At 46.8% G+C, this 25,058-nt stretch overlaps 1 protein-coding gene across 1 annotated transcript in view; it reads left to right on the top strand.

Annotated features, from left to right (window-relative positions):
* LOC134602642 (potassium voltage-gated channel subfamily KQT member 1-like) overlaps window positions 1-25,058 on the top strand; it is a 152,516-nt gene that overhangs the window by 104,786 nt on the left and 22,672 nt on the right. Inside the window, exons 13-16 of the mRNA XM_063447745.1 lie at window positions 3,927-4,044; window positions 13,434-13,509; window positions 15,676-15,770; window positions 16,437-16,477. Of these exons, the coding sequence (XP_063303815.1) occupies window positions 3,927-4,044; window positions 13,434-13,509; window positions 15,676-15,770; window positions 16,437-16,477 (330 nt within the window). The remainder of the gene's footprint in view (window positions 1-3,926; window positions 4,045-13,433; window positions 13,510-15,675; window positions 15,771-16,436; window positions 16,478-25,058) is intronic.

Here is a 25,058-nt window from a genome sequence, read left to right as displayed (position 1 = left end):
AGCGAGGATTGGTTTTAATAACCAACATTCTCTGTAAACTGACCAACGGACATGATTATTCCTGAAGTGTCACAAATACAACAGGAAATTTGCAACATGTAGATTAAATCCACTGAAATGGAAAAATTCTCCAGGCCAGTTATTTTTCCCGCTCACTTGTTTTTGCCTTAAATTTGCTGAAGAATGTTCAAGAAACACTTGCATACACAATCTGCAGGACCATGGGCGTCCGCAGGACTTTTTCCAGGGGGGGGCATAATTGTAATGACATCCATGTTGGTCCCTTTTTGACATTGTCATGAAAGGGAAGGGGCATAGTCATTATCACATAAAGCTAGGGTGAATAGCGTTTTCACAACTATGGTGTCAGGAATACATGTTTGTATTCCTGACACTATAGTGATCCTTTAAGCAAATTAAAGGAACATTCTGGTCACCATAACAACTTCATCTAAATGAAAATGCTATGATGCCAGGAAGCACCTGGTTGCTCTCTTTTGTTTAAGGCTCTCAAATGGTTTAAACCCAAAGGCTTCCTCCAGCTCCAGATTTCCAGGTCGCTCAGTGGTATTCGGCTTCTGAAACGGAGTGTCAGGAAGTGCAGATTGACGTCAGGCATGGGTGCTGCAGATTGGCTAGAGTGGTTAGTTGACGCTCTAAGCCAATCGCTAGTTCCTGGTTCATAAAAATTCCTTACTTTTTATGAATGGGGAGCTACTGATTGGCTTAGAATGCCAGCTGGCCCCTCTTGCTAATCAGCGACACCCCTACCCAGCGGCACTCTGTGCTTCCTGACACTCAGTAAATAAAAGTGAACATATTAACATTGATATTTTTTTTTACCTGGGGAGATGAGAAGGTCTAAACACTCCTCCTTCTTGCTGTCCCTTCCTGCTCCTTGCTGCCCCTTTCTGCTCATTTCTGTTCTTTTGTGCTGCCTCCCCCCCATCCCTCATTTCCCTGATCTATAGGCTACCCTCTATGCCTCATTTCCCTGATCTATAGGCTGCCCTCTATGCCTCATTTCCCTGATCTATAGGCTGCCCTCTATGCCTCATTTCCCTGATCTATAGGCTGCCCTCTATGCCTCATTTTCCTGATCTATAGGCTGCCCTCTATGCCTCATTTTCCTGATCTATAGGCTGCCCTCTATGCCTCATTTCCCTGATCTATAGGCTGCCCTCTATGCCTCATTTCCCTGATCTATAGGCTGCCCTCTATGCCTCATTTCCCTGATCTATAGGCTGCCCTCTATGCCTCATTTTCCTGATCTATAGGCTGCCCTCTATGCCTCATTTCCCTGATCTATAGGCTGCCCTCTATGCCTCATTTCCCTGATCTATAGGCTGCCCTCTATGCCTCATTTCCCTGATCTATAGGCTGCCCTCTATGCCTCATTTCCCTGATCTATAGGCTGCCCTCTATGCCTCATTTCCCTGATCTATAGGCTGCCCTCTATGCCTCATTTCCCTGATCTATAGGCTGCCCTCTATGCCTCATTTCCCTGATCTATAGGCTGCCCTCTATGCCTCATTTCCCTGATCTATAGGCTGCCCTCTATGCCTCATTTTCCTGATCTATAGGCTGCCCTCTATGCCTCATTTTCCTGATCTATAGGCTGCCCTCTATGCCTCATTTCCCTGATCTATAGGCTGCCCTCTATGCCTCATTTCCCTGATCTATAGGCTGCCCTCTATGCCTCATTTCCCTGATCTATAGGCTGCCCTCTATGCCTCATTTCCCTGATCTATAGGCTGCCCTCTATGCCTCATTTCCCTGATCTATAGGCTGCCCTCTATGCCTCATTTCCCTGATCTATAGGCTGCCCTCTATGCCTCATTTCCCTGATCTATAGGCTGCCCTCTATGCCTCATTTCCCTGATCTATAGGTTGCCCTCTATGCCTCATTTCCCTGATCTATAGGCTGCTCCCCCTATGCCTCATTTCCTTGATCTATAGGCTGCCCTCTATGCCTCATTTCCCTGATCTATAGGCTGCTCCCCCCTATGCCTCATTTCCCTGATCTATAGGCTGCTCCCCCTATGCCTCATTTCCTTGATCTATAGGCTGCCCTCTATGCCTCATTTCCCTGATCTATAGGCTGCTCCCCCCTATGCCTCATTTCCCTGATCTATAGGCTGTTTCCCCCTATGCCTCACTTACCTGATCTGTAGGCTGCTCCCCCCCCCCCCCCCCATCCCTCACTTACCTGATCTGTAGGCTGTCTCTGCAGCCTATGAGATGCTGGCTGCACTCTGTGCTATTCCCCTGCAGATTCAGTCAGGAGAGAGAAGCAGGGAGAAGATGAAGCTTCCTATCCCTGTCTCTCTCCATACACTATCCCTATCCCTGTCTCTCTCCATTTTTCAATCTCACACATAAAAATAGCAGAACAAGCTAAAAAACCCTGGGAGCAGATGCCCATGTGCAGGACTGTTCTTTGTCAAAGGAAATCTATAAGAACAACTAGAGTATTATATCTGTCTGAAACTGTTTTGTGATGTACTTCAAATCTGGTCCATAGTGTAATAGACTTAAAAGTAGAATTTTTAGATAAATATATAAGACATACAAAGTTGTATGTTTTCCCTGTTTTCAATCAATTCTGATAGACAGATAGATAGGCCTTTGTTTTGATTATAAACACAGGGATTTAGAAGACGCTGGACGTCCTCATGCAAAGCGTGAGGATGTCAAGTGTCGTTTCACAAAGTACAACTCTGTGAAACTTCAGGAAGTGCCCCTAGTGGCTGTCTGCTAGACAGCTACTAGAGGCAGTCTCAACACTGCAATTAAAACATTGCAGTTTCTCTAAAACTGCAATATTTTCAGCTGCAAGGTTAAGAAGACAGGATGAGAGAATGAGATGAAATGGTCTGGCTGCCTATATTGTCCCTAAAGCTTCTAGTGTCTCTTTTATTGTGATGGTTAAATTAGGTATGTGTCATTACACTGTAAGACAGTCCCAAGGTAAGATATAATTTGCATGAAAGTGGGAGAGCTCAGGTGTTATTATTCACAAGTGTAAATGAAGACCCAGTAAATGTTATTACCAGTAATCAGTAAAAGTGAAATAGTATATCTGTTAATTCCAATCCCTTTCAAACAGCAAGAAAACATTAGAGTTTAGGAAAGCCCTTTTCTTACTGACTTATGAAAATCTACAGAAATAGAGACCGCTTGGTGCTCAGCCATTATTAACATAAACTCCAATGATATTCAGGCTTTATAACAAAATGTGAGAAAATGATATACTAGAACAGAAGTGGTAGGTCCACATTAATCATATACAGTATTGTATCTTGCAATAAATGAAAAAGGGTTTGTTTTTGGATTTGATTTTTCTTTTTAAACTTGCAGTTACCCATGTAGCCGAGGCATTACGGATATGAGGGCATCATCATTATTATAACCAATTTTTAAAATAGCACCAACAAATGTGCAATTTTAGATACAGCAAGTGCATATTTAGAAAATGAAGAAAGATTTAATAGAAGAGGTTTGTCTATTTAAATTGTCCTTTCCTCATATGGCAAGAGAGCCACATTAAATACTAAGAACATATGACATCAAATGTAGTGCCACTGCCAGCCAATTCAACAGTGTTAAATGAAGATGTCAAAGGTTACACAAAGCTTAGTTTAACAGAAAAACAAACTACTAATATCAGTTTTGAGGCTTCTGTCTGCAATCTTACAATCTAGTAAATCCTTTATGTGATCATACTATCTAGATCTATTTAATAGCTGCCGGTAGCCAGTGGGCCTTTGGTTTGTCAGATTATTTTAGAATACTATGTCTGCTGGTGTCATTAGGTAAGATTTACTCTTTCAACCTAAAACTTTCCAGTTTTATCTGACTGCACATATAACTATCATGCTGAGAGCAACTCAGTTTCTGAAACGAAACTATTCTCTACGTCACAGTAGGACGAGGCCGGCCAGAGGAGTCTCTTCCCGATATCTCACGGACAAACAGCTACACTGATGACATTGACGCAGCAAGTGAGGAGAGTCCACTGCCTGCCGTAACAGATGTGTCACAGTAAGGAGCCATATTTAAAAGGTTTATGGTGGGAAATGCTATCAAATTTCATAGTGCTGACCAGCCTGTGTGAATATGCAAACCTCCAATCTAAAGGAAAAGTGTTACTTGTGTCACTGTGTCACACTTGAGTCACTGTGTACATCTTATGCTTGGATGCATGTAACGCTTGTTTGTCTCACTTTACAGCACCGTGAGCAGGTAAGTGTGTGGATACAACATGATAGCATGCTGCATGGCTGTGAGAGTACATGCTACTGGGGTGTTTGCAAACAGGGCTGTTCTTGCTTTAGATTTAATGGGGCATGCAAAAAGTTTTTTTCTCTTTTATCCCTTACTCATTACTATTGCTAGAGGTCTGAAAAAAATAACAGTCCCTGGTTGAACTCACTGTAGGCATACATACATTGGAGCATGCTGTATAGGTTTGTGTATGTGCATGGGCATAGTTTATCGTTGCTTGTAGCTAATTTTCACAAATTTGCCAGTGTTAAATAAAGAAAATCTCTGCACCCCAACTACACAGGAAGCATTACCTAGAATGTGTAGCTTAATATGGATGATCCAGAATGCAACCATACACTGTAAAAAAAAAAAAGGAATATGTCTACATGGCACTATTGCACACATCCCAACATGCACAAATGCATTTCAAGGAGGTGGCCTCCCCCCCTCCTAGATACACCCACTAGCACACACACTCAGATACACACACTGGCATATACACTCAGATACACACACTGAAATACAGATGCACACACACTCAGATACACACAGTGACACTTCCTCCTTGCCGGTTGATATCACAGGGACTTGGTTGGCTCTTAAAGGGCTGGCACCCGACCGGGCCCCTGTTTAATGAGTAGTATGGGGCTGTTAGGGGGTGGAAATCTTACACAATATAATGGAAATCAAATAATATTGTGTGTGTGATTTCCCGGATGTTGTGTATGACTTGCGGGTGTCACGGAGCAGCATTCACCATGCGGAGTCTCCCCAAACTACCGGGAGACTTGGGATGTCTACTATTGCCTTAAAAATATGTTGACAGTCCAAATATTTTAGAGGCACTAAAATCATATGGCCTTCTGTTAGACTAAAATCACATAGCTAGACTCTATTAGAGATGTAATACAGAGTTAAGCCACAAGATGCCAGTAAAGGATTACTCTTCATTTTTTTTACATATACATATATATAACTATTCACTATATAGATAGATAGATGGATAGATATACATATATAAATATAGATATAGATATGGAATTGAGTTAAAATATTTAAGTGAGCGGGGGCGGAGCCTAACCTTGAGCCGAAGCGGACGCCATCTCGCATCGCTCCGATCACAAAACTGAAAAAACTGCGGGTTTTCGGGGTACTCACCCCACAAATGCTTGCATAAACACCGGCACACTCTACGGAGCATACCAAGAGACACCACATGCCGTTTCTACACACTGCTAAAGCAAAACGACAAAAGCCGAGGCCTGGGGCCTACAGATCACCCACAAGCCTAGACCTATCTGCATTAATTGACTGCCTGGAGCCCCTGGAGGACTCAGACAGTGAGGCTTACCTGCCCGCTCCCCTCCATAACCGGACACCAATCATGGGGCGACGGACACAGAGGCAGAACCAGGAAAGACCCTCTGGGACCAGAGATATAGGGTCCATGCTCCAGCAGCAGCCACTGACCAAAATGGCGGCGACGGCAGGACCCGAGAATGTGCCTGACTGCTCAGAAGGGACACAACCTACCCCAACCTCTGAACAGGTACTTCACCCTGCAGGGGACACGGAGGGATCGGCCCCGGTCACACAACGTGACTTTCGTAACCTGATCACGGAGATAAAAGGCATACTAGCAGCCGATGTGGCAGGGATAAAAGCGGACCTACAAGCTGTAACAGATAGGGTAGCAACATCTGAGGGCGACATCACTGACCTCAAGAGGGGCCTGTCAACCCTATCGGACACTGTCTTCACCCTACAAGCGACGCAACAAGCCCTAGCACTCCACTACATGGCCCTAGACGACAGGTCACGGCGCAATCACCTGAAAATAAGGGGCATACCCGACCCGATCACACCCGAAGAGCTCCCTCACTATATACGGAGGATGGTGGCCACAGTGCTTCCACCAACCCAACCAAAGAAGTTTTCCCTAGATGGGAAATACCGACTGCCAATCTCAGGCAAAGCTCAGGCGCCAGTGACAAGAGACGTCATAGTCCGCTGCTCTACAGCACAAGATAAACAATCCCTACTGACAGCACTATGGGGCAAGTCACCTCTAACATTTGAAGGCTCCTCACTCTCCTTCTACCAAGATCATACCAGGGCTACTCTGCAATGGAGAAGATCCTTGAATCCTGTAACCAACCGGCTCCGATCGGCCGGAATGGAATATCACTGGAGATCACCCAGGTTCCTGGTAGTGTCGCATGAGGGGATTATACACAAAATATCTACACCGGCCGAAGCTCCACAATTTTTACTGAAACTGGGACTGACTGACCCAAATACGGACCTTGCACAACGAACCAACCCGCAGGCACGAAACCCACAGAGAACTGTCCCCTCCACTTCTGGGAAGATCCCGACCTCCCCACCTGGGACTTGAATACAGAGGATATGGACTTCTGCGAAGCTGTAGTCCGAACTCTTTGTGTGTAGTTTAACTGTGCTTACTAGTTTTCATATTCTGTTTCATTATCCATATTTTAGACTGTTGTATGGATAGACATAATACATGGATCTGATCTAGCTCAGCTAGTTAAATGGAGCCCATCCACCCGTTGATTGAAGCTCCGGCTTCTAGTAGACAGGGCACTCACCCATTTAGTACGGGGATTGCACTAACACCCACAATCCCCCCCCCCCCCCTCCGTCTGCCCTCTTGGTTAGGGGTACTTTTAGAAGGCAGCTGTACCACTCACCTGACCCTTAGTCACAATAAAATGTACATTGGCTATGCCGCTGTTCTCCCAAAGCTACTATGCTCTCATGTTCCAATGTCAATGTTTGGTTGTCACACTCTTGACCAGTTTGTCATCTCAAGACTTAAGTTGTCACCTGTAATATATCTTATATGCCCCATGTCCCCTCTTTGTTTCTGTACCCAACCATGCGCTGACATAACAAAAAAGAAAATATCAATAAAAATTGATTGTCAAAAATAAATAAATATTTAAGTGAAATAAACAAATTACTTTAAAGATGCAAAGTAACACATATTTGCATACCTGAACGCTTATGAAAACTTCTTTACAATTTCTTTGTGCTTCTGACCAGGAGCTCAGGGGCCAGGTTGCATCAGAGTCAGCAGCAGACTTAGCAGTGTGACACTGCTCCAACATCGGCTTCCATGGCCGGCGCTTTCTTTTGCCCATTTTTGCTGCCCCTCTATCATGTAGGGCTATATATGCAGTGCATGCCACCGGCACCTCAGCCCATAAAGTTTACTTAGAGACAGGCCCCCCTCCCAGACATCTACTGCAAGGACACAGAACTTGCTCGCTTGCGCGTCTTGTATTTGGGGACAAGTGGGAGGGCGGATAGCAGGAAGTGAGGTTTGGACAGGGATTGACGGATCACCAGGCATAGTCAAGATGTCTGGTACACATGAACAGCCAACTGATATATGAAATGAAGGCAACAGGATTTTGCAGTGTTTGTTTCAGAGACAGTGTATCAGTCTGCTTTAGTCAGTATGTTTGTGAGTGAACCACACCAGCGGTAGTTCCGTCGTTGAAGGAAGCCAAAGGCTCAATGGTGCACGTGGGGAGAGAAGGCTAGTCCATCTGTTCTATTAAGGTCATGATATGAAAGATGTCAGAACACACAGTGCATCACACTTTGCTGTGTCTGGGTCAGAGTGCCCATAATGACCCCTGTCATATGCTGAAAGTGCCTTCAAAGGGGATGTGAGTGTCAGAACTGGACCATGGAACAATGGAAGAAGGTTGCCTGGTCTGATAAATCATGTTTTCATTTATATCAGGTGGATGGCCAGGTATGTGTGTGCATTGTTTTTGCCTGGAAAAGAGAGAGTACTTCTGCTATCAGAAGAAGGCTGGGCAAAATATGCTGGGAAACCTTGGTTCCTCACATTCACGTGGCTGTTAGTTTGACATGAACCATCTACATAGATATTGTTGCAGACCACATACACCCAGGGACGGTGCAAGGATTTCTGTTGCCCTAGGCAATGATCCATTCTGCCGCCCCCTCATGTCACTAACTCACTGACAGACACACACTGGGAGACACACACACACTCACTGACAGACACACACACTGACAAGGCCTGATTGAGAAGTAATTCCTCTACTTTTGAGACCAACAGACAAATGCATGCCAAATTTTGTAATAGGTGGAGTATTTATAGGGCTTGAATAGGATCATAATGAGCGTCTCAGGGATCCCTATACCTATAGCGACTCCCGCACAATCTCCAGGTCATCAACCCCCGAGCTTAAGGATCTACAGTGAGGGAAAAAAGTATTTGATTCCCTGTTGATTTAGAACATTTTCCCACTGTCAAATGATCAGTCTATAATTTTAATGGTAGGTGTATTTTAACAGTGAGAGACAGAATAACAAAAACAAGAAAAACTGAAAAACACATGTCAAAAAAGTTATAAATTGATTTGCATGTCAATAAGTGAAATAAGTGTTTGACCCCTTTGACTTAGTACTTGGTGGCAAAACCCTTGTTAGCAATCAGAGAGGTCAAACGTTTCTTGTATTGGCCACCAGGTTTGCACACATCTCAGGAGGGATTTTGTCCCACTCCTCTTTGCAGATCCTCTCCAAGTCATTAAGGTTTCGAGGCTGACGTTTGGCAACTCAGACCTTGAGATCCCTTCACAAATTTTCTTTGGGATTAAGATCTGGAGACTGGCTAGACCACTCCAGGACCTTAATGTGCTTCTCTTGAGCCACTCCTTTGTTGCCTTGGCTGTGTGTTTTGGATCATTGTCATGCTGGAATACCCATCCACAACCCATTGTCAATGCTCTGGCTGAGGGAAGGAGTTTCTCACCCAAGATTTGACGGTACATGGCCCCCTTCATCATCCCTTTGATGCGGTGCAGTTGCGCAGCAATCCCCCGGGGCCACCATCCAAGGGGTCCATCGGGTGGCCCGTGCTGTTAGGGCTACCTGATGGATATGGATTGTCAGGGGGCCCGGTCAGCGCTGGGCGCTTTAACAGCGCGACCGGGCCCCCTGTGATGACATCACTGCAGTGAGGAAGTGACTACCCCGGTCACTCCTCCCAGCATACAGAGAGCCCGCACGGGAGGAAGGAGGAGGGAGTCAAAGTGGGAACTGTGACTCCAATGAACCTGAGCCACCACTGGACCCCAGGGAAAGTCACCCTCCTGCACCTAAAAGGTAGGAAACAGGAGGGTAACTAAAATATTGTGTGTGTGTGTGTGTGTGTCTGTATGTGTGTATGTGTCTTTGCATGTATGTGTGCCTTGTATGTGTGTCTTATGTATGTGTCTTTGTATGTATGTGTGTGTCTGTATGTATGTGTGCCTGTCTGTTTGTATGTATGTGTCTTTGTATGTATGTGAGTCTTGTGTGCGTGTCTGTCTGACTGTATGTATGTGTATGTGTGCATGTGTGCCTGTCTGTGTGTCTGTATGTATGTATGTGTGCATGTCTGTTTGTATGTATGTGTCTTTGTATGTGTGTGTGCCTGTCTGTGCCTGTCTGTGTTGGTCTGTATGTATGTGTCTGTGTGTGTCGGTCTGTATGTATGTATGTGTCTGTCTGTATGTATGTATGTGTCCCTGTCTGTTTGTATGTATGTGTGTCTGTATGTGTGTATGTGTCTGAATGTCTCTGTCTGTATCTATGTGTGTGTGTATGTATGTGTGTGTGTGTGTCTGTATGTATGTATGTGTGTGTGCCTGTCTGTTTGTATGTATGTGTGTCTGTATGTACCTGTCTGTATGTGTCTATGTGTGTGTATGTATGTATGTGTGTGTGTGTGTGTGTCTGTCACGGGGTGGCGGGGGGCACGGATCAGTTTCGCACCGGGGCCCCATGGCTTCTGTGTACGCCACTAGCTCCGCTGATGGTGATATCGTCAGTTGCTAGCTCCAATTCATCTTTCTCTTGTTAAACTGAGATAGTTTAACCTTTAAGGACCTTTGAGGAACCCTGAGATGCATCTACTTTCTTGCAAAAATGAAGAACCTGGGAGAGAAAACATTCACAAGCTGTCGAACTGTTCCTGAGTTAGGGAAAATGGTATCTTGGAGGGTATAGAATTCTGCACCCAGACATTTAATCCTCTGAGCTGGTGTGAGATTGCTTTTCTTGATATTTATCAAGCAGCCAATATTCTGGAATTTTGAAAGAACTATATCTCTCTGTATACCCGTCTTCTGTGGACCTGAGGCTACTAGAAGTAGATCATCCAGATAATGGAACCAAATGGTGTTCTGGACTCTCCGTATCACTATATGCACAACCAGTACATTTGAAAAGGTTCTTGGGGCTGCAGTGAGGTAAAATGGTAGGTCACAATATTGCAAGTGGTCTTCTCCTATAGTGAATCTGAGGTAATGCTGATAATCTAGGGCTATTGGAATGTGTTAGTAATTATCCCTGAGGTATACAGAGATAAGTAAAATTATTCTTCAGAATTGCTGGGGGGTGGATCTGCTTGACTCCATCCCAAAGGTTCTAACATTCAGCCTTTTGTTGACCCTTCTCAGGTCCAGTATAGGCTTCCATGTGCGGTGTACTTTTTGCACCAGAAGAGAACCACTTTTGTCATGGGACCTGAGAAATCACCTCTTTGTCTAGAAGGTTTCCTACATATTTCTTCAGTGCTATACCTTTTGATTTGTCTGTCTGAATTTGGGTAGACAGAAAAATGTTTCCTGTTGGTCTGAACAATGGATACCACCCAAGTCTCCAGAATGTGATGAGCCCAAGTATCTCTGATCAGAGAAAGTCAGACTCCTACTACTATGTAAGGGCAGCCATAAATTAGTTGCTGAAGAGCAAAATAACTGGTTAATATCTTGATTAGAACCTTGAAAGGCAGATTGACAAACCTGCCATGAGCTACCTCTGGAGTATTCCCTGCCGAGTCTGTAAGTCCATGTATCTCAGAAATACTGGTCACTAGAGGTTCTCCTATCTAACCATGAGGAGCCAGGCTCCTTGGATCTTCTGACCTGAGGTAGAAACACCTTCATACCCTCAGCCGCCTTCTTAATGGATTCATCCAAAGCTGTCCCAAACAGCAGCTCCCCTTCAAATAGAATGATGTAGAGGGCAGACTTGGAGGATAAATCATCATCTCAGAAGCGGAGCCATAATGCTTTCCTAGCTTCTACAGATAAAGCCATTTGTTCGAGAGAATATCCTAGTTGTATCTAGGAAGCTTCTGTGAAGAAGTCAGTTGTGACCTGAACATTCCAAACTGCATTATGAATATTGCTCTTAATATCTCTCTCCACATCAGTATTTAGATCTTGAATCACATTTTTAATAACTCTAGAGCACTGAAAGTTACAGCTGGATGACCTCCTGCACTGGCAGGCGTATAAATTTGGACAAGTCTGAATCCAATTTTTGGTTACAATAGGTTTGCGTAAAAAAGCAGAGTTGTCAAGCGGTAGCATCATCCCATGGGCTACCCTGTAAATAGGTAGGTGTAAATAAGTGTGGAAGTAACTTCCTCCACATGGTAAAGTTTGGCTTCTTTTTCTTACCTCTAAGGCCTCTGAAATACTTTGCAACTTCCTTTGTAAGCCATGCCAGCATGTCCTGTGGCTGCGCGGGTATAGAGGATGGTGTAGATTTAGACATCAAACAAACAATAAATATTACCTGTGTCAAAGTACTAAAGTACAAATGGCACTGTCAAATTCTTTTTCAAAGAAAACAGTCAAACAGATGTAAAACTGGCTGAAAGCTCAGTCTGGAGAACCTGTGATTTACCTGTGATTTAAAGGCAACAAGGTGCAAAAGTCACCACAGTTTAAAGGCACCACTGTGTAAGGCACTACAGTATAAAGGCATCACGGAATAAGCACCATAGTATAAAAGTACCACAGTATAAAGGCATCAAATAAAGGCACCATAGTATAAAAGTGCCACAATATAAAGGCATCAAAGAATAAAGGCACCATAGTATAAAAGTACCACAGTATAAAGGCATCACAGAATAAATGCACAAAAGTATAAAAGTATCACAGTATAAAAATACCATAATATAAAGGCACCACAAAATAAGGGCACCATAGTATAAAGTCACCACAGCAAATATAAAGGCACTAAAATAGCAAACCCAAAATAAAGTAATGAAGCGGAAAAAAAATAAATATATATATATATATATATATATATGTATAGATATATATTTATACATATATTTTTAGATTTATAAGTTCATAAGTAAAGGGAGCAAAATGCTTCCATCATAAGGCCTGTAGGACAAGAAAAAAACTGAGGACCTTAGGAATAGAGCCTCCTTTTAAAGTCTTTGGTGTTTTTCCTGTCCTATCAGCTGTAAGGGGCGGAGCGTATCCATTTGTGTAGGCTACCATAATTAACAAGGAAATATTGTTACTGGGAATGAGCCCACGGTTTCTAAATTAACATTTGTCGATCTTTACACTGTTATCCCACTCATCTCATCATATGTAGAATGCTCCATAGGAGTATGTAAACACGATATACTGAGCATGTTTATATGAACTGCAATGGTACAGTACATATACCAAGCATGTACATATAGTAAGAGTACTGTGCATACAGCATAAAATGTTTATAAATCATTTTACAAGGATTTGTTACAAACAAATTGTGATTATAAGCATTCTATGTAATGCATGGAGATTGCATAAATTCCAGGCAAATTGTGTAGAATTTAACATATACAGATTAATACAATTATAGACCACACAAACTCTCACAGCCATTATTTGCAGATTTACAAATACTATTTCATTAAGGTTTACATTTTCCATTCTCTATATTACATAATGCTTTTTTTTTTTTTTTTTTTTTATTACAGTGATCTTAGAATAGACATGCTTTCTATAGAATTTCAAGGCACTGTTTAGAATGTCTGAAACTATGCCCTACGTCTGTAACGTTTCTTTTGCTAATACAGAGACATTCACAATAATTGCCCATTATTGAATTAACCTCTAAATCAAATAAAAGATTATATTTATATATATTTTTTTAAATATAATTTAAAATCAAATGTATGTGTATGTGTTACTGGTGCAGAGAGAGAGCTAGTCATTCTATTATATGGCTTCTGGTTGGTTTGTTTAGTATTCTGCACGTTCCTGTCACTATGTCATCACATGTAGTAGGCACAGCTATCTCTCACTCTGACCCAGGCTTACAGACGCTCACAGGATAGCGGTGAAGGTGACGCGCAGAATGCAGTATTTTGTGGCACGCAGAAAATTCCAGGTATGAAAATCTGATTGCATGCACAAAAAGTTAAGTAGATGTAGGGCTTGGAAACTAAGGCTTGGAAGAGAGAATATAGAATGGCAGAGGTAAAGACTGAGAAAGATACCATCATATTGATATTAATAAGCATCTATATTCAATACAGAAATGCTGTCCGGCCATTCCATTTATTAGAGAGCAGTGTTATTATATCACTGTTTATCAGGTTAGGTTAGGGCTAGGATTAGGGATACTAAAGAGTTAAAGGAGTACCCACATGAGTTGCAACACTATAGGGTCAGGAACAGAAAAATGTATTGCTGACCCTATAGTGTTAAAACCACCATTTAGATAGCTTGCCCCTCTCCCCCTCCCCCCCCCCTTTAGCCTCCTTAAAAGGTAAAAAAAAAGGTACCTTTTTTCCTGCGCCATGCAAGTCCGCCGGCGCTGGCCCTATCCCCGATCTGCCTCCTTGGTGACATCATTAGAATGTATGATTTCAGACAACTCAATGCTTTCCCATAGTGAGGAGATGGGATGAGATGGGGTGGGGCCAAATGCTGGCTTGGCCAATCAGCACCTCCTAATAGAGATGCATTGATTTAAATGCATCTCTATGAGGAAAGATCAGCGCCTCCATGCAGACTATAGTCATCAAAACAACTTCAACTCTATGAAGCAGTTATTGTGTATAGATCATGCCACTGCAGTCTCGCTGCTCAATTCTCTGCAATTTAGGAGTTAAATAACTTTTGTTTCGGTTCATGCAGCCATAGCCACACCTCCCCTGGCTGTGACTGACAGCCTGCATTAAAACAAAATGGTTTCATTTTCAATCAGATGTTAACTTGCTTGAAAAGTTTTTATCTCCTGCTCTGTAAATCAAACTTTAATTATATACAGCAGGCTCCCACAGGTTCTAGCAGGCTATTAACAGAGCAGGAGAGAATAAATGTTACATTAAACAGAATTTGCAATAAAGGAAGTTTAAGCATCCGATTTCTCTTTACAGGAAGTGTTTAGGAAGGCTGTGTAAATCACATGCAGGGAGGTGTGACTAGGGCTAAATAAACAAAGTGATTTAACTTGTAAATTGCGGGTAATTGAGCAGTCAGACTGCAGGGACATGATCTATACACCAATACTGCATCATTCAGCTAAAGTTGTTCTTGGGTGACTTCAGTGTCCCTTCATGTTGTAATGGATGTAATAGTTCAGGGGTAGGCATCCTTTGGTACGCCAGTTGTTATGGACTACATCTACCCTACTGCTCTGACAGCTATAATGCTGGCAAAACATCAGGGGGAGTCTACAACATCTGGAGTTCCGATGGTTGCCTACCCCTGTTTAATAGTTCATATGTGTGGTTGTTGATTCAAGGAGGTAAGTGATTATCATTGTGAAGTCAAAATGTTTATTCCCATTTTTGCGGCACATTTGGAAATTGCTTCAGATTGGAGTTTTTCCTACTTCTGAATCAACATTAGAAAAAGATAAATGGAAGGTTGAACTTCATAGATATGATTCTTTTAAAATCTAGATTACTATATCAGGGCTCAAAATTTACACTCACCATTAGCCATCGTTGAGCGCCAATTTAGCTCAGGTGAGTAGAAATTCACCCCCTTGTAAGTATACATTTTTACGGCAAGGCTAGTGGACTGTATGTCCCTTAATTTCAGCCTGTTAAACCATAAACACTGTCAATCAGCATTATATAGTATACCACATGCTTAAATATGCATGTGGTGTACTATATAATGCTATATACAGAATGTAATGTTATTACATTTTGTATCCATGGATGCAAATATGTTTGAGATTATCAACAGCATTAATGAATACAGCATTGCTATACTATCTATTTATATTATGCTATTTTGATTGGCAGGAATTAGAACCTTTAGGGAGATCCAGATTGTTCCAGATCCAGATTATTAGAATATGGTTATGTACTCTATACCAGTGGTTCCCAAACCATTCCTCATAGCCCACCAACAATCTAGAATGTATGCATTCCCCTTTTTTATTCCTATGGAGTTACTGACAAAACCTGGACTGTTGGTGGGCCATGAGGACTGGTTTGGAAACCACTGATCTATACCTTTTGGTTTAAAGGATACAAAAAGGAATTATAGTTAGTACATCTCTATGACCAGCTATGTTTCTAACCCACTCTCCCAGCAAGCTCGCAAACCATATGACGTGAGGGATGTGATCGAGCAGTACTCCCAGGGACATCTTAACATGATGGTGCGGATCAAGGAGCTGCAGAGGAGGTACTAGTTCTTGCAGAGGCAGGGGCCCCTATTACAAGAATTCCTGGGAAAATAAGAACATAATATCCCCTACAAGAGAAGATATTTGCAGTAACAGAGACCATCTCTTCTAAATGTGGGGCGAGCACACACATGAAGTATTGTGATTAGAAAAAAATTGCTTTTAGTCCCGCCCCCTCAATTTTCTTGGCGGTATTAAGTTCCTCTTGTATATCAAGGAAAGTGTCTATGGACACAAATGGGATATAATTACCTTATAATTCACAAGACCACTCACAATTTAAATGTGTATATATAAGCACAAAACAGAAAAAAAGACGCTTATAGTGTAGTATTTAATGCAAATAATAAATATTATAAACAAAATAAATAAATATTAAAACCTAAATAAACGTGAGGCACTCAAAAGAGTACTGAACAAAACCAAGAGTACTGACATAGCTTTGCCCTATAAGGGCCACTTACAACCAGATTCTGATACTTGGAATTATGAACTGAAGTGATTAGATAGCCTCATTTGCAGCTAATATTCAGCTCGACAGACAGAGACAATAAGGACTGCAAGGACTAAGCTCAGTGATTTCAGTATTTTCTAAGTGAAACCTAGTAAGACAGCCAGTAAAATTGCTGTATTTGATGTGATTTCTGTTTATTCTTTTCTTGTAGACTGGATCATTCACTGGGAAAACCTGGGCTTTTCCTACCAGGTACAAGTCTTTGAGCATGTTTGTGTTGTGTTAAGCTGTTCCACGACTATCATCTATTCCAACACTGATAGCCAGCGTTTGTATCCGGACCCTATAACTAGTTCAGCATTATACAAGGCTGCAAACATTATACAGATGGGTTATTAAACTATTCCAACTTTGATGCCCAGCCCTGTACATGACAGGTGTATAGTCGCCATTTGGGCAGTCGGAATCCAGGACAACCAAACCCATATCCTAACCCAATAACACACAGACACTAAGGAATATGGGAAAATTTGTCCACAGCTTTATTAACCAATAATAATAATAATAATAATAATAACGATAATAATAAATTAACAGGTAAACATGGGCCATTGCCCCCCATACTCCACCCTTGCATCCTGTTCCTTCTGCTACCATACAAAAGGCAATGACCCCCATATAAATAACACATATACATACATATAACATACACCAACATTATTCCAATCCACCAATTGTAACAGTGCCAACCATCCATTAACCACTGCAGGGGTATACCAGGATACCCCTGCCCCACCAGGTTCTGAGCCACCTCCAGGACTCGAAACCTATCAACCACCGATGACCACAACTTGTTTGTTCGACCTCACGTTCATCCTGGGGAGCCTATTTCCTCTCCTTCAGCTCCCCGTCCCGCCACAAGCTCAGACCTTGACCCCTTAAGCCGTCTGAGCTCCGCCACCCCGAAGAAACAGTGCCATCTGAATACCATCCTGCCAACCCAAGTTGAGCAGATCCAGACCCACATCCGAGAGATGAACACCATCCGAGCGGTAGTACCCTGGCAACCCTTCCTCCAACTCATGGTGCCTCACTACCACACCCCCCACCTTCCTGACAAAGCTTGCCATCAAGCTGTTCACTTTCTTCCTGCACTTATCGACAGCCACCGGATCCCGTGCGTGCCGCCATCGGCGCCGCGGGACAATTTCCGACCAAACCAACATAATTCCAGGAAGTAGATCCCTCAACTTATTAATGTCCTGCTTCATCCACTTCACCAGCCGGCGTTGCGGCGTAAGACCCAGGTCATTACCCCCCACATGCAGGACCAGCAAGTTCCGGCGTGTGCCCGCCTGCCAGCATCCTAAACAGCGGCCCACAAACATCCCCCCAGCAAAACCCCCGATACCCAAACCATCGAACCGCCAACTGGCCCTTCGGAAAACCCAGCTGCTGGCCTTGTGCTCGAGCTGCGGCCCTCCTCTCGGCCCAGAAGACAAAGGAATGACCCACGATCCATGCAACACGCCCTGGGGAGGAGAAAACAAATGGTGAGGGAAGTCCGAGAGAGACCCCCCACCCAAGCCCAAAACATTAAAGTGTTCCTCATATATTAATTTTTTTTTTAAAATTTTTTAGTAATACTCCCCCAACGTCCTTACTCCAATAAACCCAACCGGACATAGGAACGGAATCTTACTGATTCCCATGTCCCTATCCGCTTCACGACCTCATCCCCCAGTCCCAACCGTGCGGCCTCCGTGGCCGCCCCAATACGGAATGAGTGCGTTCCAAAACGTTCAGCCCGAAGCCCCAACTTACCTAAACCCACCCGAAAAACCTTCGTGAACTGGAACCGAGAAAGAGATGAACCGTCAGCATGAACCAACAGGGAACCCCCTAACGCCGGCCTCCGTGCCAGGTACTCAGCCGTAGCGGCCAATGGGCACAAAGCCGATCCCGGCCCACGCCGCGGACATCCGTTTTGGATCTGCCAAGGTGCACCACCACCTTCCCATCCAAAATACGAACCCCCGAAAATTGCAGGCCCCCCTGCACCACCTTATTAGCACTCACAAATTCCCCAATGCGGAACGCCCCAAAAAACGGCAAGAGAAACGCCGTTCGAAACAAAGAGACCTCAAACCCATCGAAACAGACCTCGGGCAACAGACCCACCAACTCCCCCAATACCCTAACCGACATCGGGCACCTGGTATCCGGCGACCTGCGTCCCTTGCGATAACCTTTCAGGGCTTGCCTGATAACGAAGGTCTTGGTAAAGTCCTCCTTCCGGCGCCACCTAAACCAAAATGCCATCGCCGCCATGGACCTGTCAACCACGGCAGGGGACGCCCCTTTTGCCAGCAACTGACAGGTGTACCACAGGAAAGCATCCCGCAGGGCATCCCCGTCATCCACTGCCAACCCGTCCAGCGACCTTTCCCAAGAGTCCCAAACCTTACTGTATGAGGCCCAGGTGGCCGGCGCCAGAGAAGCCTTCACAAGTCCTCCAAGCAGGATGCTCCCAGCTGCCATATCTCGTCCGGGCAAGCCTGCCCTTCCTTCGATGCCCCCGGCGCCGCCAGCCAAAATCTGGACCACTGAAAACGAGACAGAGCATCAGCCACCTCGTTCAAATACCCAGGAACATGGCGCGCGCGAAAAACAGCATTCCGAGACATACACAGCAACACAAAATGACTAAGCAGCTTAACCACCGGCTTCGAGGCCGCGGACTGACGATTTACTGCGTGTACCACCGCCATGTTGTCCGAGAAAAAGACCACCTTCCGATCGCGCAACCCGTCGCCCCACAGCGCCATCGCGACAACTAACGGGAACAATTCGAGGAAGGCCAGGTAGCGCATAAGCGGGCTCGACCCCCAAGACTCCGGCCACCGCTCCGCGCACCAGCACCCGCCGAAATATGCCCCAAAGCCCACACTGCCCGACGCATCTGTGAACAGCTCCAGCTCAGCTGCTGACTGTCCTTCCTGCCGGAAGAACACCGTCCCATTAAAATCCTGCAAGAAGGCATCCCAGATGCCCAAGTCCGCCCTCATGGCCGCCGACACCCGGATGAAGTGGTGCGGAGACCGAACCCCCGTGGTAGCAGCCGACAAGCTGCGACTGAAGACCCTACCCATTGGTATGACCCGGCATGCAAAATTTAGCATCCCAATCAAAGACTGCAGCTGCCGCAGGGTAACCTTGCGCGCCACAGCAGCCACCGCCCCTATCCAGCTTGTCCCGAGGCAGCCGGCATTCGCCCAGCACCGAGTCGTCCTCCAGTCCCAGGAAACTCAGGCACATCCCCGGGCCCTCCGTTTTATCTGCCGCCAGTGGAACCCCGAAGTGGCCCGCCACCCACTCAATCGTCCACAGCAGGCGCAGGCATTCCAAGGAATCAGCCGGCCCCACACACAGGAAATCATCCAAGTAGTGAACTACGGACCGGTTCCCCGCCTCCTCCCGCACCACCCATTCGAGAAAAGTGCTAAATTTCTCAAAACAGGAGCACGAAATGGAACAGCCCATGGGTAGGCACAAGTCCACGAAGTAGGCCCCTTCAAAAAAACAACCCAGCAGGTGATGACAGTCCGGGTGGACCGGCAGCAGTCGAAACGCCGCCTCAATGTCCACTTTAGCCATCAGAGCCCCACGCCCGGCCCGCTTGACCAACTCGACCGCCCGGTCGAATGATGCATACGAAACCGAGCACAAGTCCCTACTAATGCCATCATTCACCGACTCCCCTTTCGGGTATGAGAGATGGTGAATGAGTCTGAACTTCCCCGGCTCCTTCTTGGGAACCACCCCGAGGGGGGAAACCCGTAGGCCCTCCATCGGAGGTACCGTGAACAGGCCCGCCATGCGGCCCAGTCCAATCTCCTTGCCCAGCTTTTCCCTCACCACGTCTGGGAAGTCAGCAACAGACTTCAGGTTGTGCAGCCTCCCTGCCCCCCCGCTCCAGGAACGGAATAAAAAACCCGCTCCCAAAACCCGCCCGGAGCACAGCAGCATCAGCTCTGTTACCGTAGCGGCTTAACCACGGTTCCATCGCGCCTAGCCTCACCGGGGTTAGGCCCCGCGGTAGCGGAAGCGCCCCCTCCCCCAGCCGCGACAGCTGCTCCGGCGTTTCCAGACTTACCCTTCTTGAAGCAGCGGTTGAGCCCATGAGCACCCCCGCACTCATGCTTGAATCGACAGGTGGCCCCCCATTTGCACTGGCCCTCAATATAGAGCCAGCATAAGCCCTTCTGTAAGGCGGCCGACGAGGCGGACTGCCCCCTTGCGCCGGCCGAGTGTTGAAAGGGCTGCGCCTTCTGCGCCATCATCAGCTTCATCCAGAGAGGCAGGTCCATCTGATCCCACCTCATACCTGGATTAGCTGACAGCCGTTGCCTAAACTGCTCGTCATACCGCCACCAAGCCAACCCCCCATAGGTACGGTATGCCGTCCAAATAGCAAAACAGAGACGAGCATAACCCCGGCGATTTTTCGCCGAGCACGCTGGCTAGCACGCAAAGGCCCTCAACCGGTTCCCGAAGGATTTCGGAATCTTGCGATACCGCTTCCTTTTCTCTTCCGCCTTCACCATGCAGAAATCCAGACCCGAGAACCCGTAGTCCCAGCGCCTGGGGCCCACACCTGACCAACGCCGCCCCTTGTGTCACCCCCCACCCCCAGTGAGTGGAGTAGTGCTTGAAGTGTGGTAACTAAAGCGCTGGCGTGTAATGACCCACTGGACTCACCGGCCAAGCCCCCCGACACCTGAGCGGTAGGGGCTGCATCGTCAATCGCCTGACGTCCAGGAAGAGATGCTTCCGCCACTGTCTCGCCAACCGGGGAGCCAACCCGGAGTCTCGCCTGCGAGGAGAGAGAACGGCTCCGAGATCTGGGAAAAGGAGAAGAAGTCCTGGGTAGGGTGTAACGAGCATCAACTCCCCCCCCCGTCACGACCCCGGGAGCGCCTGCCCTTAACCAAAGCCTCCCGCTGAGCGCTGCATACCCGTGGCATATGGGAACCCCTGGGACTACGACTCCTTCCGTCCCTACCCGGGGACCGCCCCCGCCGACCACACCTGGGGGCTGCCTCCCCACTGTCTGCTGAGCTGTCGGAGGGGGAGCAATGCCATCTGGACCTACCCTTTTTTCCTTTGGGCCTTGAGGATCTAACCGGCGAGGGGCTGCCACTACTACTCCCGGAACCCGAACCCCCCCTAAGGCCGCAGCCCCCCAACCGTCCACCCCCTGCGGAAGATCCCAACCCCCCACCTACCCTGACCCTCTGCCGAGCCGCTCCCTGAACCCCCATCTCAGCACTAACCACCTCAGCCCCCCTATCCCTCCCTCCATGCCTATCCGACCCAGACTGACCAGGCCTACCAACACCACCCCTAGAGGACCCACTCACTGACACAGCAGAACCCACTAACCCCCCACCCGCCCTAGCACCCGCTCCCCCTAGGCCACACTTTCTCTTAAGAGCCCCAGAGCCCCCCCCCCCTTGTAACCAAGTCCCGGGCGCCCCCCCACTGATATACCCCCGACCCCGACTAACAGAGCTCCCCCCAGTGTCCTTCCCGCCAAGAGGGCCCCGGCCGGAGCCCCCAGCACTTGCCTGTTGCCTCAGGGGCCGGCCATGCGTCCTCCCGGATCCGGTCCCGTCATCCTCAAGCTCCGACGGGGAGGAGGCCCTCCCGGACCGCACCTCCGTGTACCCCAGCCCTCCAGGGGGCCGCCCGGTCACCTCCGACCCGGGAGCAGCAGCGCCCCCGTCCGCGACATCCTTCCGCCGCCGAGCACTTATCCGAGGCTCCGGCCGCTCGCGGGGAGGCGGAGCCTCGGCCACGCGGCTACCGGGCCTGCTGCCGCCCGCAGCGGAACCGCCACTGCCACCAGGGATGTCTTCACCGGGCCCCACGCCCGGGCTTAGCCTCCTCGGGGGCCTCCTGGCCCGGACCGGTCTGCCACCGCCGCCGTCCCGTTCCGCCGCCTCCGCCAGGGCAGGGCCCAGCTGGGCCCGCAGCCAGTCTGCTCCCTGATGCCTCGCCGCCGACCTGATCCCTTCCAGCAAACGCTCCACGTCGTCCATCGTACCTGCAGAGGAGACAAAAAGGAAAATCCCACCAAGCCAAATCTGTGCACACAGGGGTGAACACAAACTCAACCAGGTAGAAAGTTAGAATGACTCACCTAAAATGGCTGCCCATTTAAATAGCCAATCCTACTTACCCATAACTCCAATCCTTGCTTACTTCCTCCTAAGCCCGCCTCCTAACCCCTGTCAAGGCCTTTTTCCGCTTAGCTGCGCTCTAGCTACATGGGGCTACACGAAGTGTGTTCTATTCAAATGCTGATAGACAGCAATGTACACAAGACTGTCCAGCAACTCCAACACTTATGCCCTACACTGTATACAAAAAAGTTAGCTAACCAAAACCGGGGAAAGTGTTCAGGATAGTCCTAAGGCATTCAGAGACAAACATCTGTATTTTTTTTCACTAAATATATCACTCTGAATTTAACAAAACAATTCCTTAATGTCAGTCAATCTGAATGGTTCTGAACTTGCTGGTGCTCATTTTAAATTTTAACAAATAAATGCTGATGATAATGATTGCCAACTGACAACAATTAAGCTATATGGAGTTTGGCCAAACAGGTTGTACACAGATATGACATAGTTACACATGAGATAAATACATGTATACATTACAATGTGAGCTTAACAATCGAAAATCACTGCTGTTCTTTTACTAAAGGGACCCTGCACTTCCCAAATACAAAAAAATGCAATTTAGTAGATATACCCCCCAATGAAAACATGCATGCATTTCATTATGCCTTTTTTTTTTTTTTTAATTGGGGGTATATCTAAAAACAAGCCCTCCCCTTCTAACCCAGCCCAGGCGTTATATGGCTGTCCAATCACAAACTTACCTATGCAGCTCAGTGAGAAGTCTTTGTAAGGCAAGTGCTCTGAGCAATTTTTCCCTCTTGAGTAGTCATGTCCCGAACTATTCGCTGGCGAATAGTTCCTGGCGAACATAGCATGTTCGCGTTCGCCGCTGCGGGCGAACACATGCGATGTTTGGTCCGCCCCCTATTCGTCATCATTGAGTAAACTTTGACCCTGTACCTCACAGTCAGAAGGCGCATTACAGCCAATCAGCAGCAGACCCTCCCTAGCAGACCCTCCCACCTACTGGACAGCATCCATTTTAGATTCATTCGGAAGCTGCAATCATTTTATTTTTATTTATTTTATTATTATTTTTTTATTTATTTTTTTTATTCTAATTGCAAAACATTGGTATATAGGGGAATATTCACTAAATGCCAAACATTGGTATATTCCCCTATATAACAATGTTTGGCATTTAGTGAATATTCCCCTATATTCACTAAATGCAAAACATTGTTATATAGGGGAATATTCACTAAATGTTATGCAGGGGAATATTGTTATGCAGGGGAATATTCTCTAAATACCAAACATTGTTATATAGGGGAATATGGCCCCCACCCTGAGCGGAGGTTGGGGGCCCTAAAAAAAACAATAAGGGGGGAACTACTGCCCCCAGCCCCCACCCCTGAGCGGTGGGTGTGGGCCCTAAAAAAAAAATAAGGGGGGGACCTACTGTCCTCCCCCCGGCCCCACCCCTGCGCGGTGGGTGGGGGCCCTAAAAAAAACAATAAGGGGAGGACCTACTGTCCCCCCCGGCCCCCACCCCTGAGCGTTGGGTGGGGGCCATAAAAATAATGAGGGGGGACCTACTGTCCTCCCCCCCGGCCCCCACCCCTGAGTGGTGGGTGGGGGCCCTAAATAAACAATAAGGGGGGACCTACTGTCCCCTCTGGCCCCCACCCCTGAGCGGTGGGTGGGGGCCCTAAAAAAAACAATAAGGGGGGACCTACTGTCCCCCCCGGCCCCCACCCCTGAGGGGTGCGTGGGGGCCATAAAAAAAACAATAAGGGGGAGACCTACTGTCCCCTCCCCGGCCCCCACCCCTGAGCGGTGGGTGGGGGCCCTAAAAAAAACAATAAGGGGGGACCTACTGTCCTCCCCCGGCCCCCACCCCTGAGCGTTGGGTGGGGGCCATAAAAATAATGAGGGGGGGGGCCTACTGTCCTTCCCCCCGGCCCCCACCCCTGAGCGGTGGGTGGGGGCCTTAAAAAAAACAATAAGGGGGGACCTACTGTCCTCCCCCGGCCCCCACCCCTGAGCGTTGGGTGGGGGCCATAAAAATAATGAGGGGGGGGGCCTACTGTCCTTCCCCCCGGCCCCCACCCCTGAGCGGTGGGTGGGGGCCTTAAAAAAAACAATAAGGGGGGGGACCTACTGTCCCCCCCAGCCCCCACCCCTGAGCGGTGGGTGGGGGCCCTAAATACACTCTGATTGGCTGGTTTAAGCCAATCAGAGTGCTCTTTGTCATTTTACACAGCGTGGGAAAATTCCAAAGAACTTTCCCACGCTGTGTAAAATGACACAGAGCACTGTGATTGGATGGCTTGAAATCCATCCAATCACAGTGCTCTTTGTCATTTTACACAGCGTGGGAAAATTGCAAAGAACTTTCCCACACTGTGTAAAATGACACAGAGCACTGTGATTGGATGGCTTGAAATCCATCCAATCACAGTGCTCTGTGTCATTTTACACAGCGTGGGAAAGTTCTTTGGAATTTTCCCACGCTGTGTAAAATGACAAAGAGCACTCTGATTGGTGGGCTTGAAATCCATCCAATCACAGTGCTCTGTGTCATTTTACACAGCGTGGGAAAGTTCTTTGGAATTTTCCCACGCTATGTAAAATGACAA

This window comes from Pelobates fuscus, chromosome 3 (genome assembly GCF_036172605.1).
Source record: "Pelobates fuscus isolate aPelFus1 chromosome 3, aPelFus1.pri, whole genome shotgun sequence".
Classification (NCBI taxonomy): Eukaryota; Metazoa; Chordata; class Amphibia; order Anura; family Pelobatidae; genus Pelobates; species Pelobates fuscus.
The sequence above is the reverse complement of the archived record's forward strand: the minus strand, read 5'-3'. Positions and strand labels throughout refer to the sequence as shown.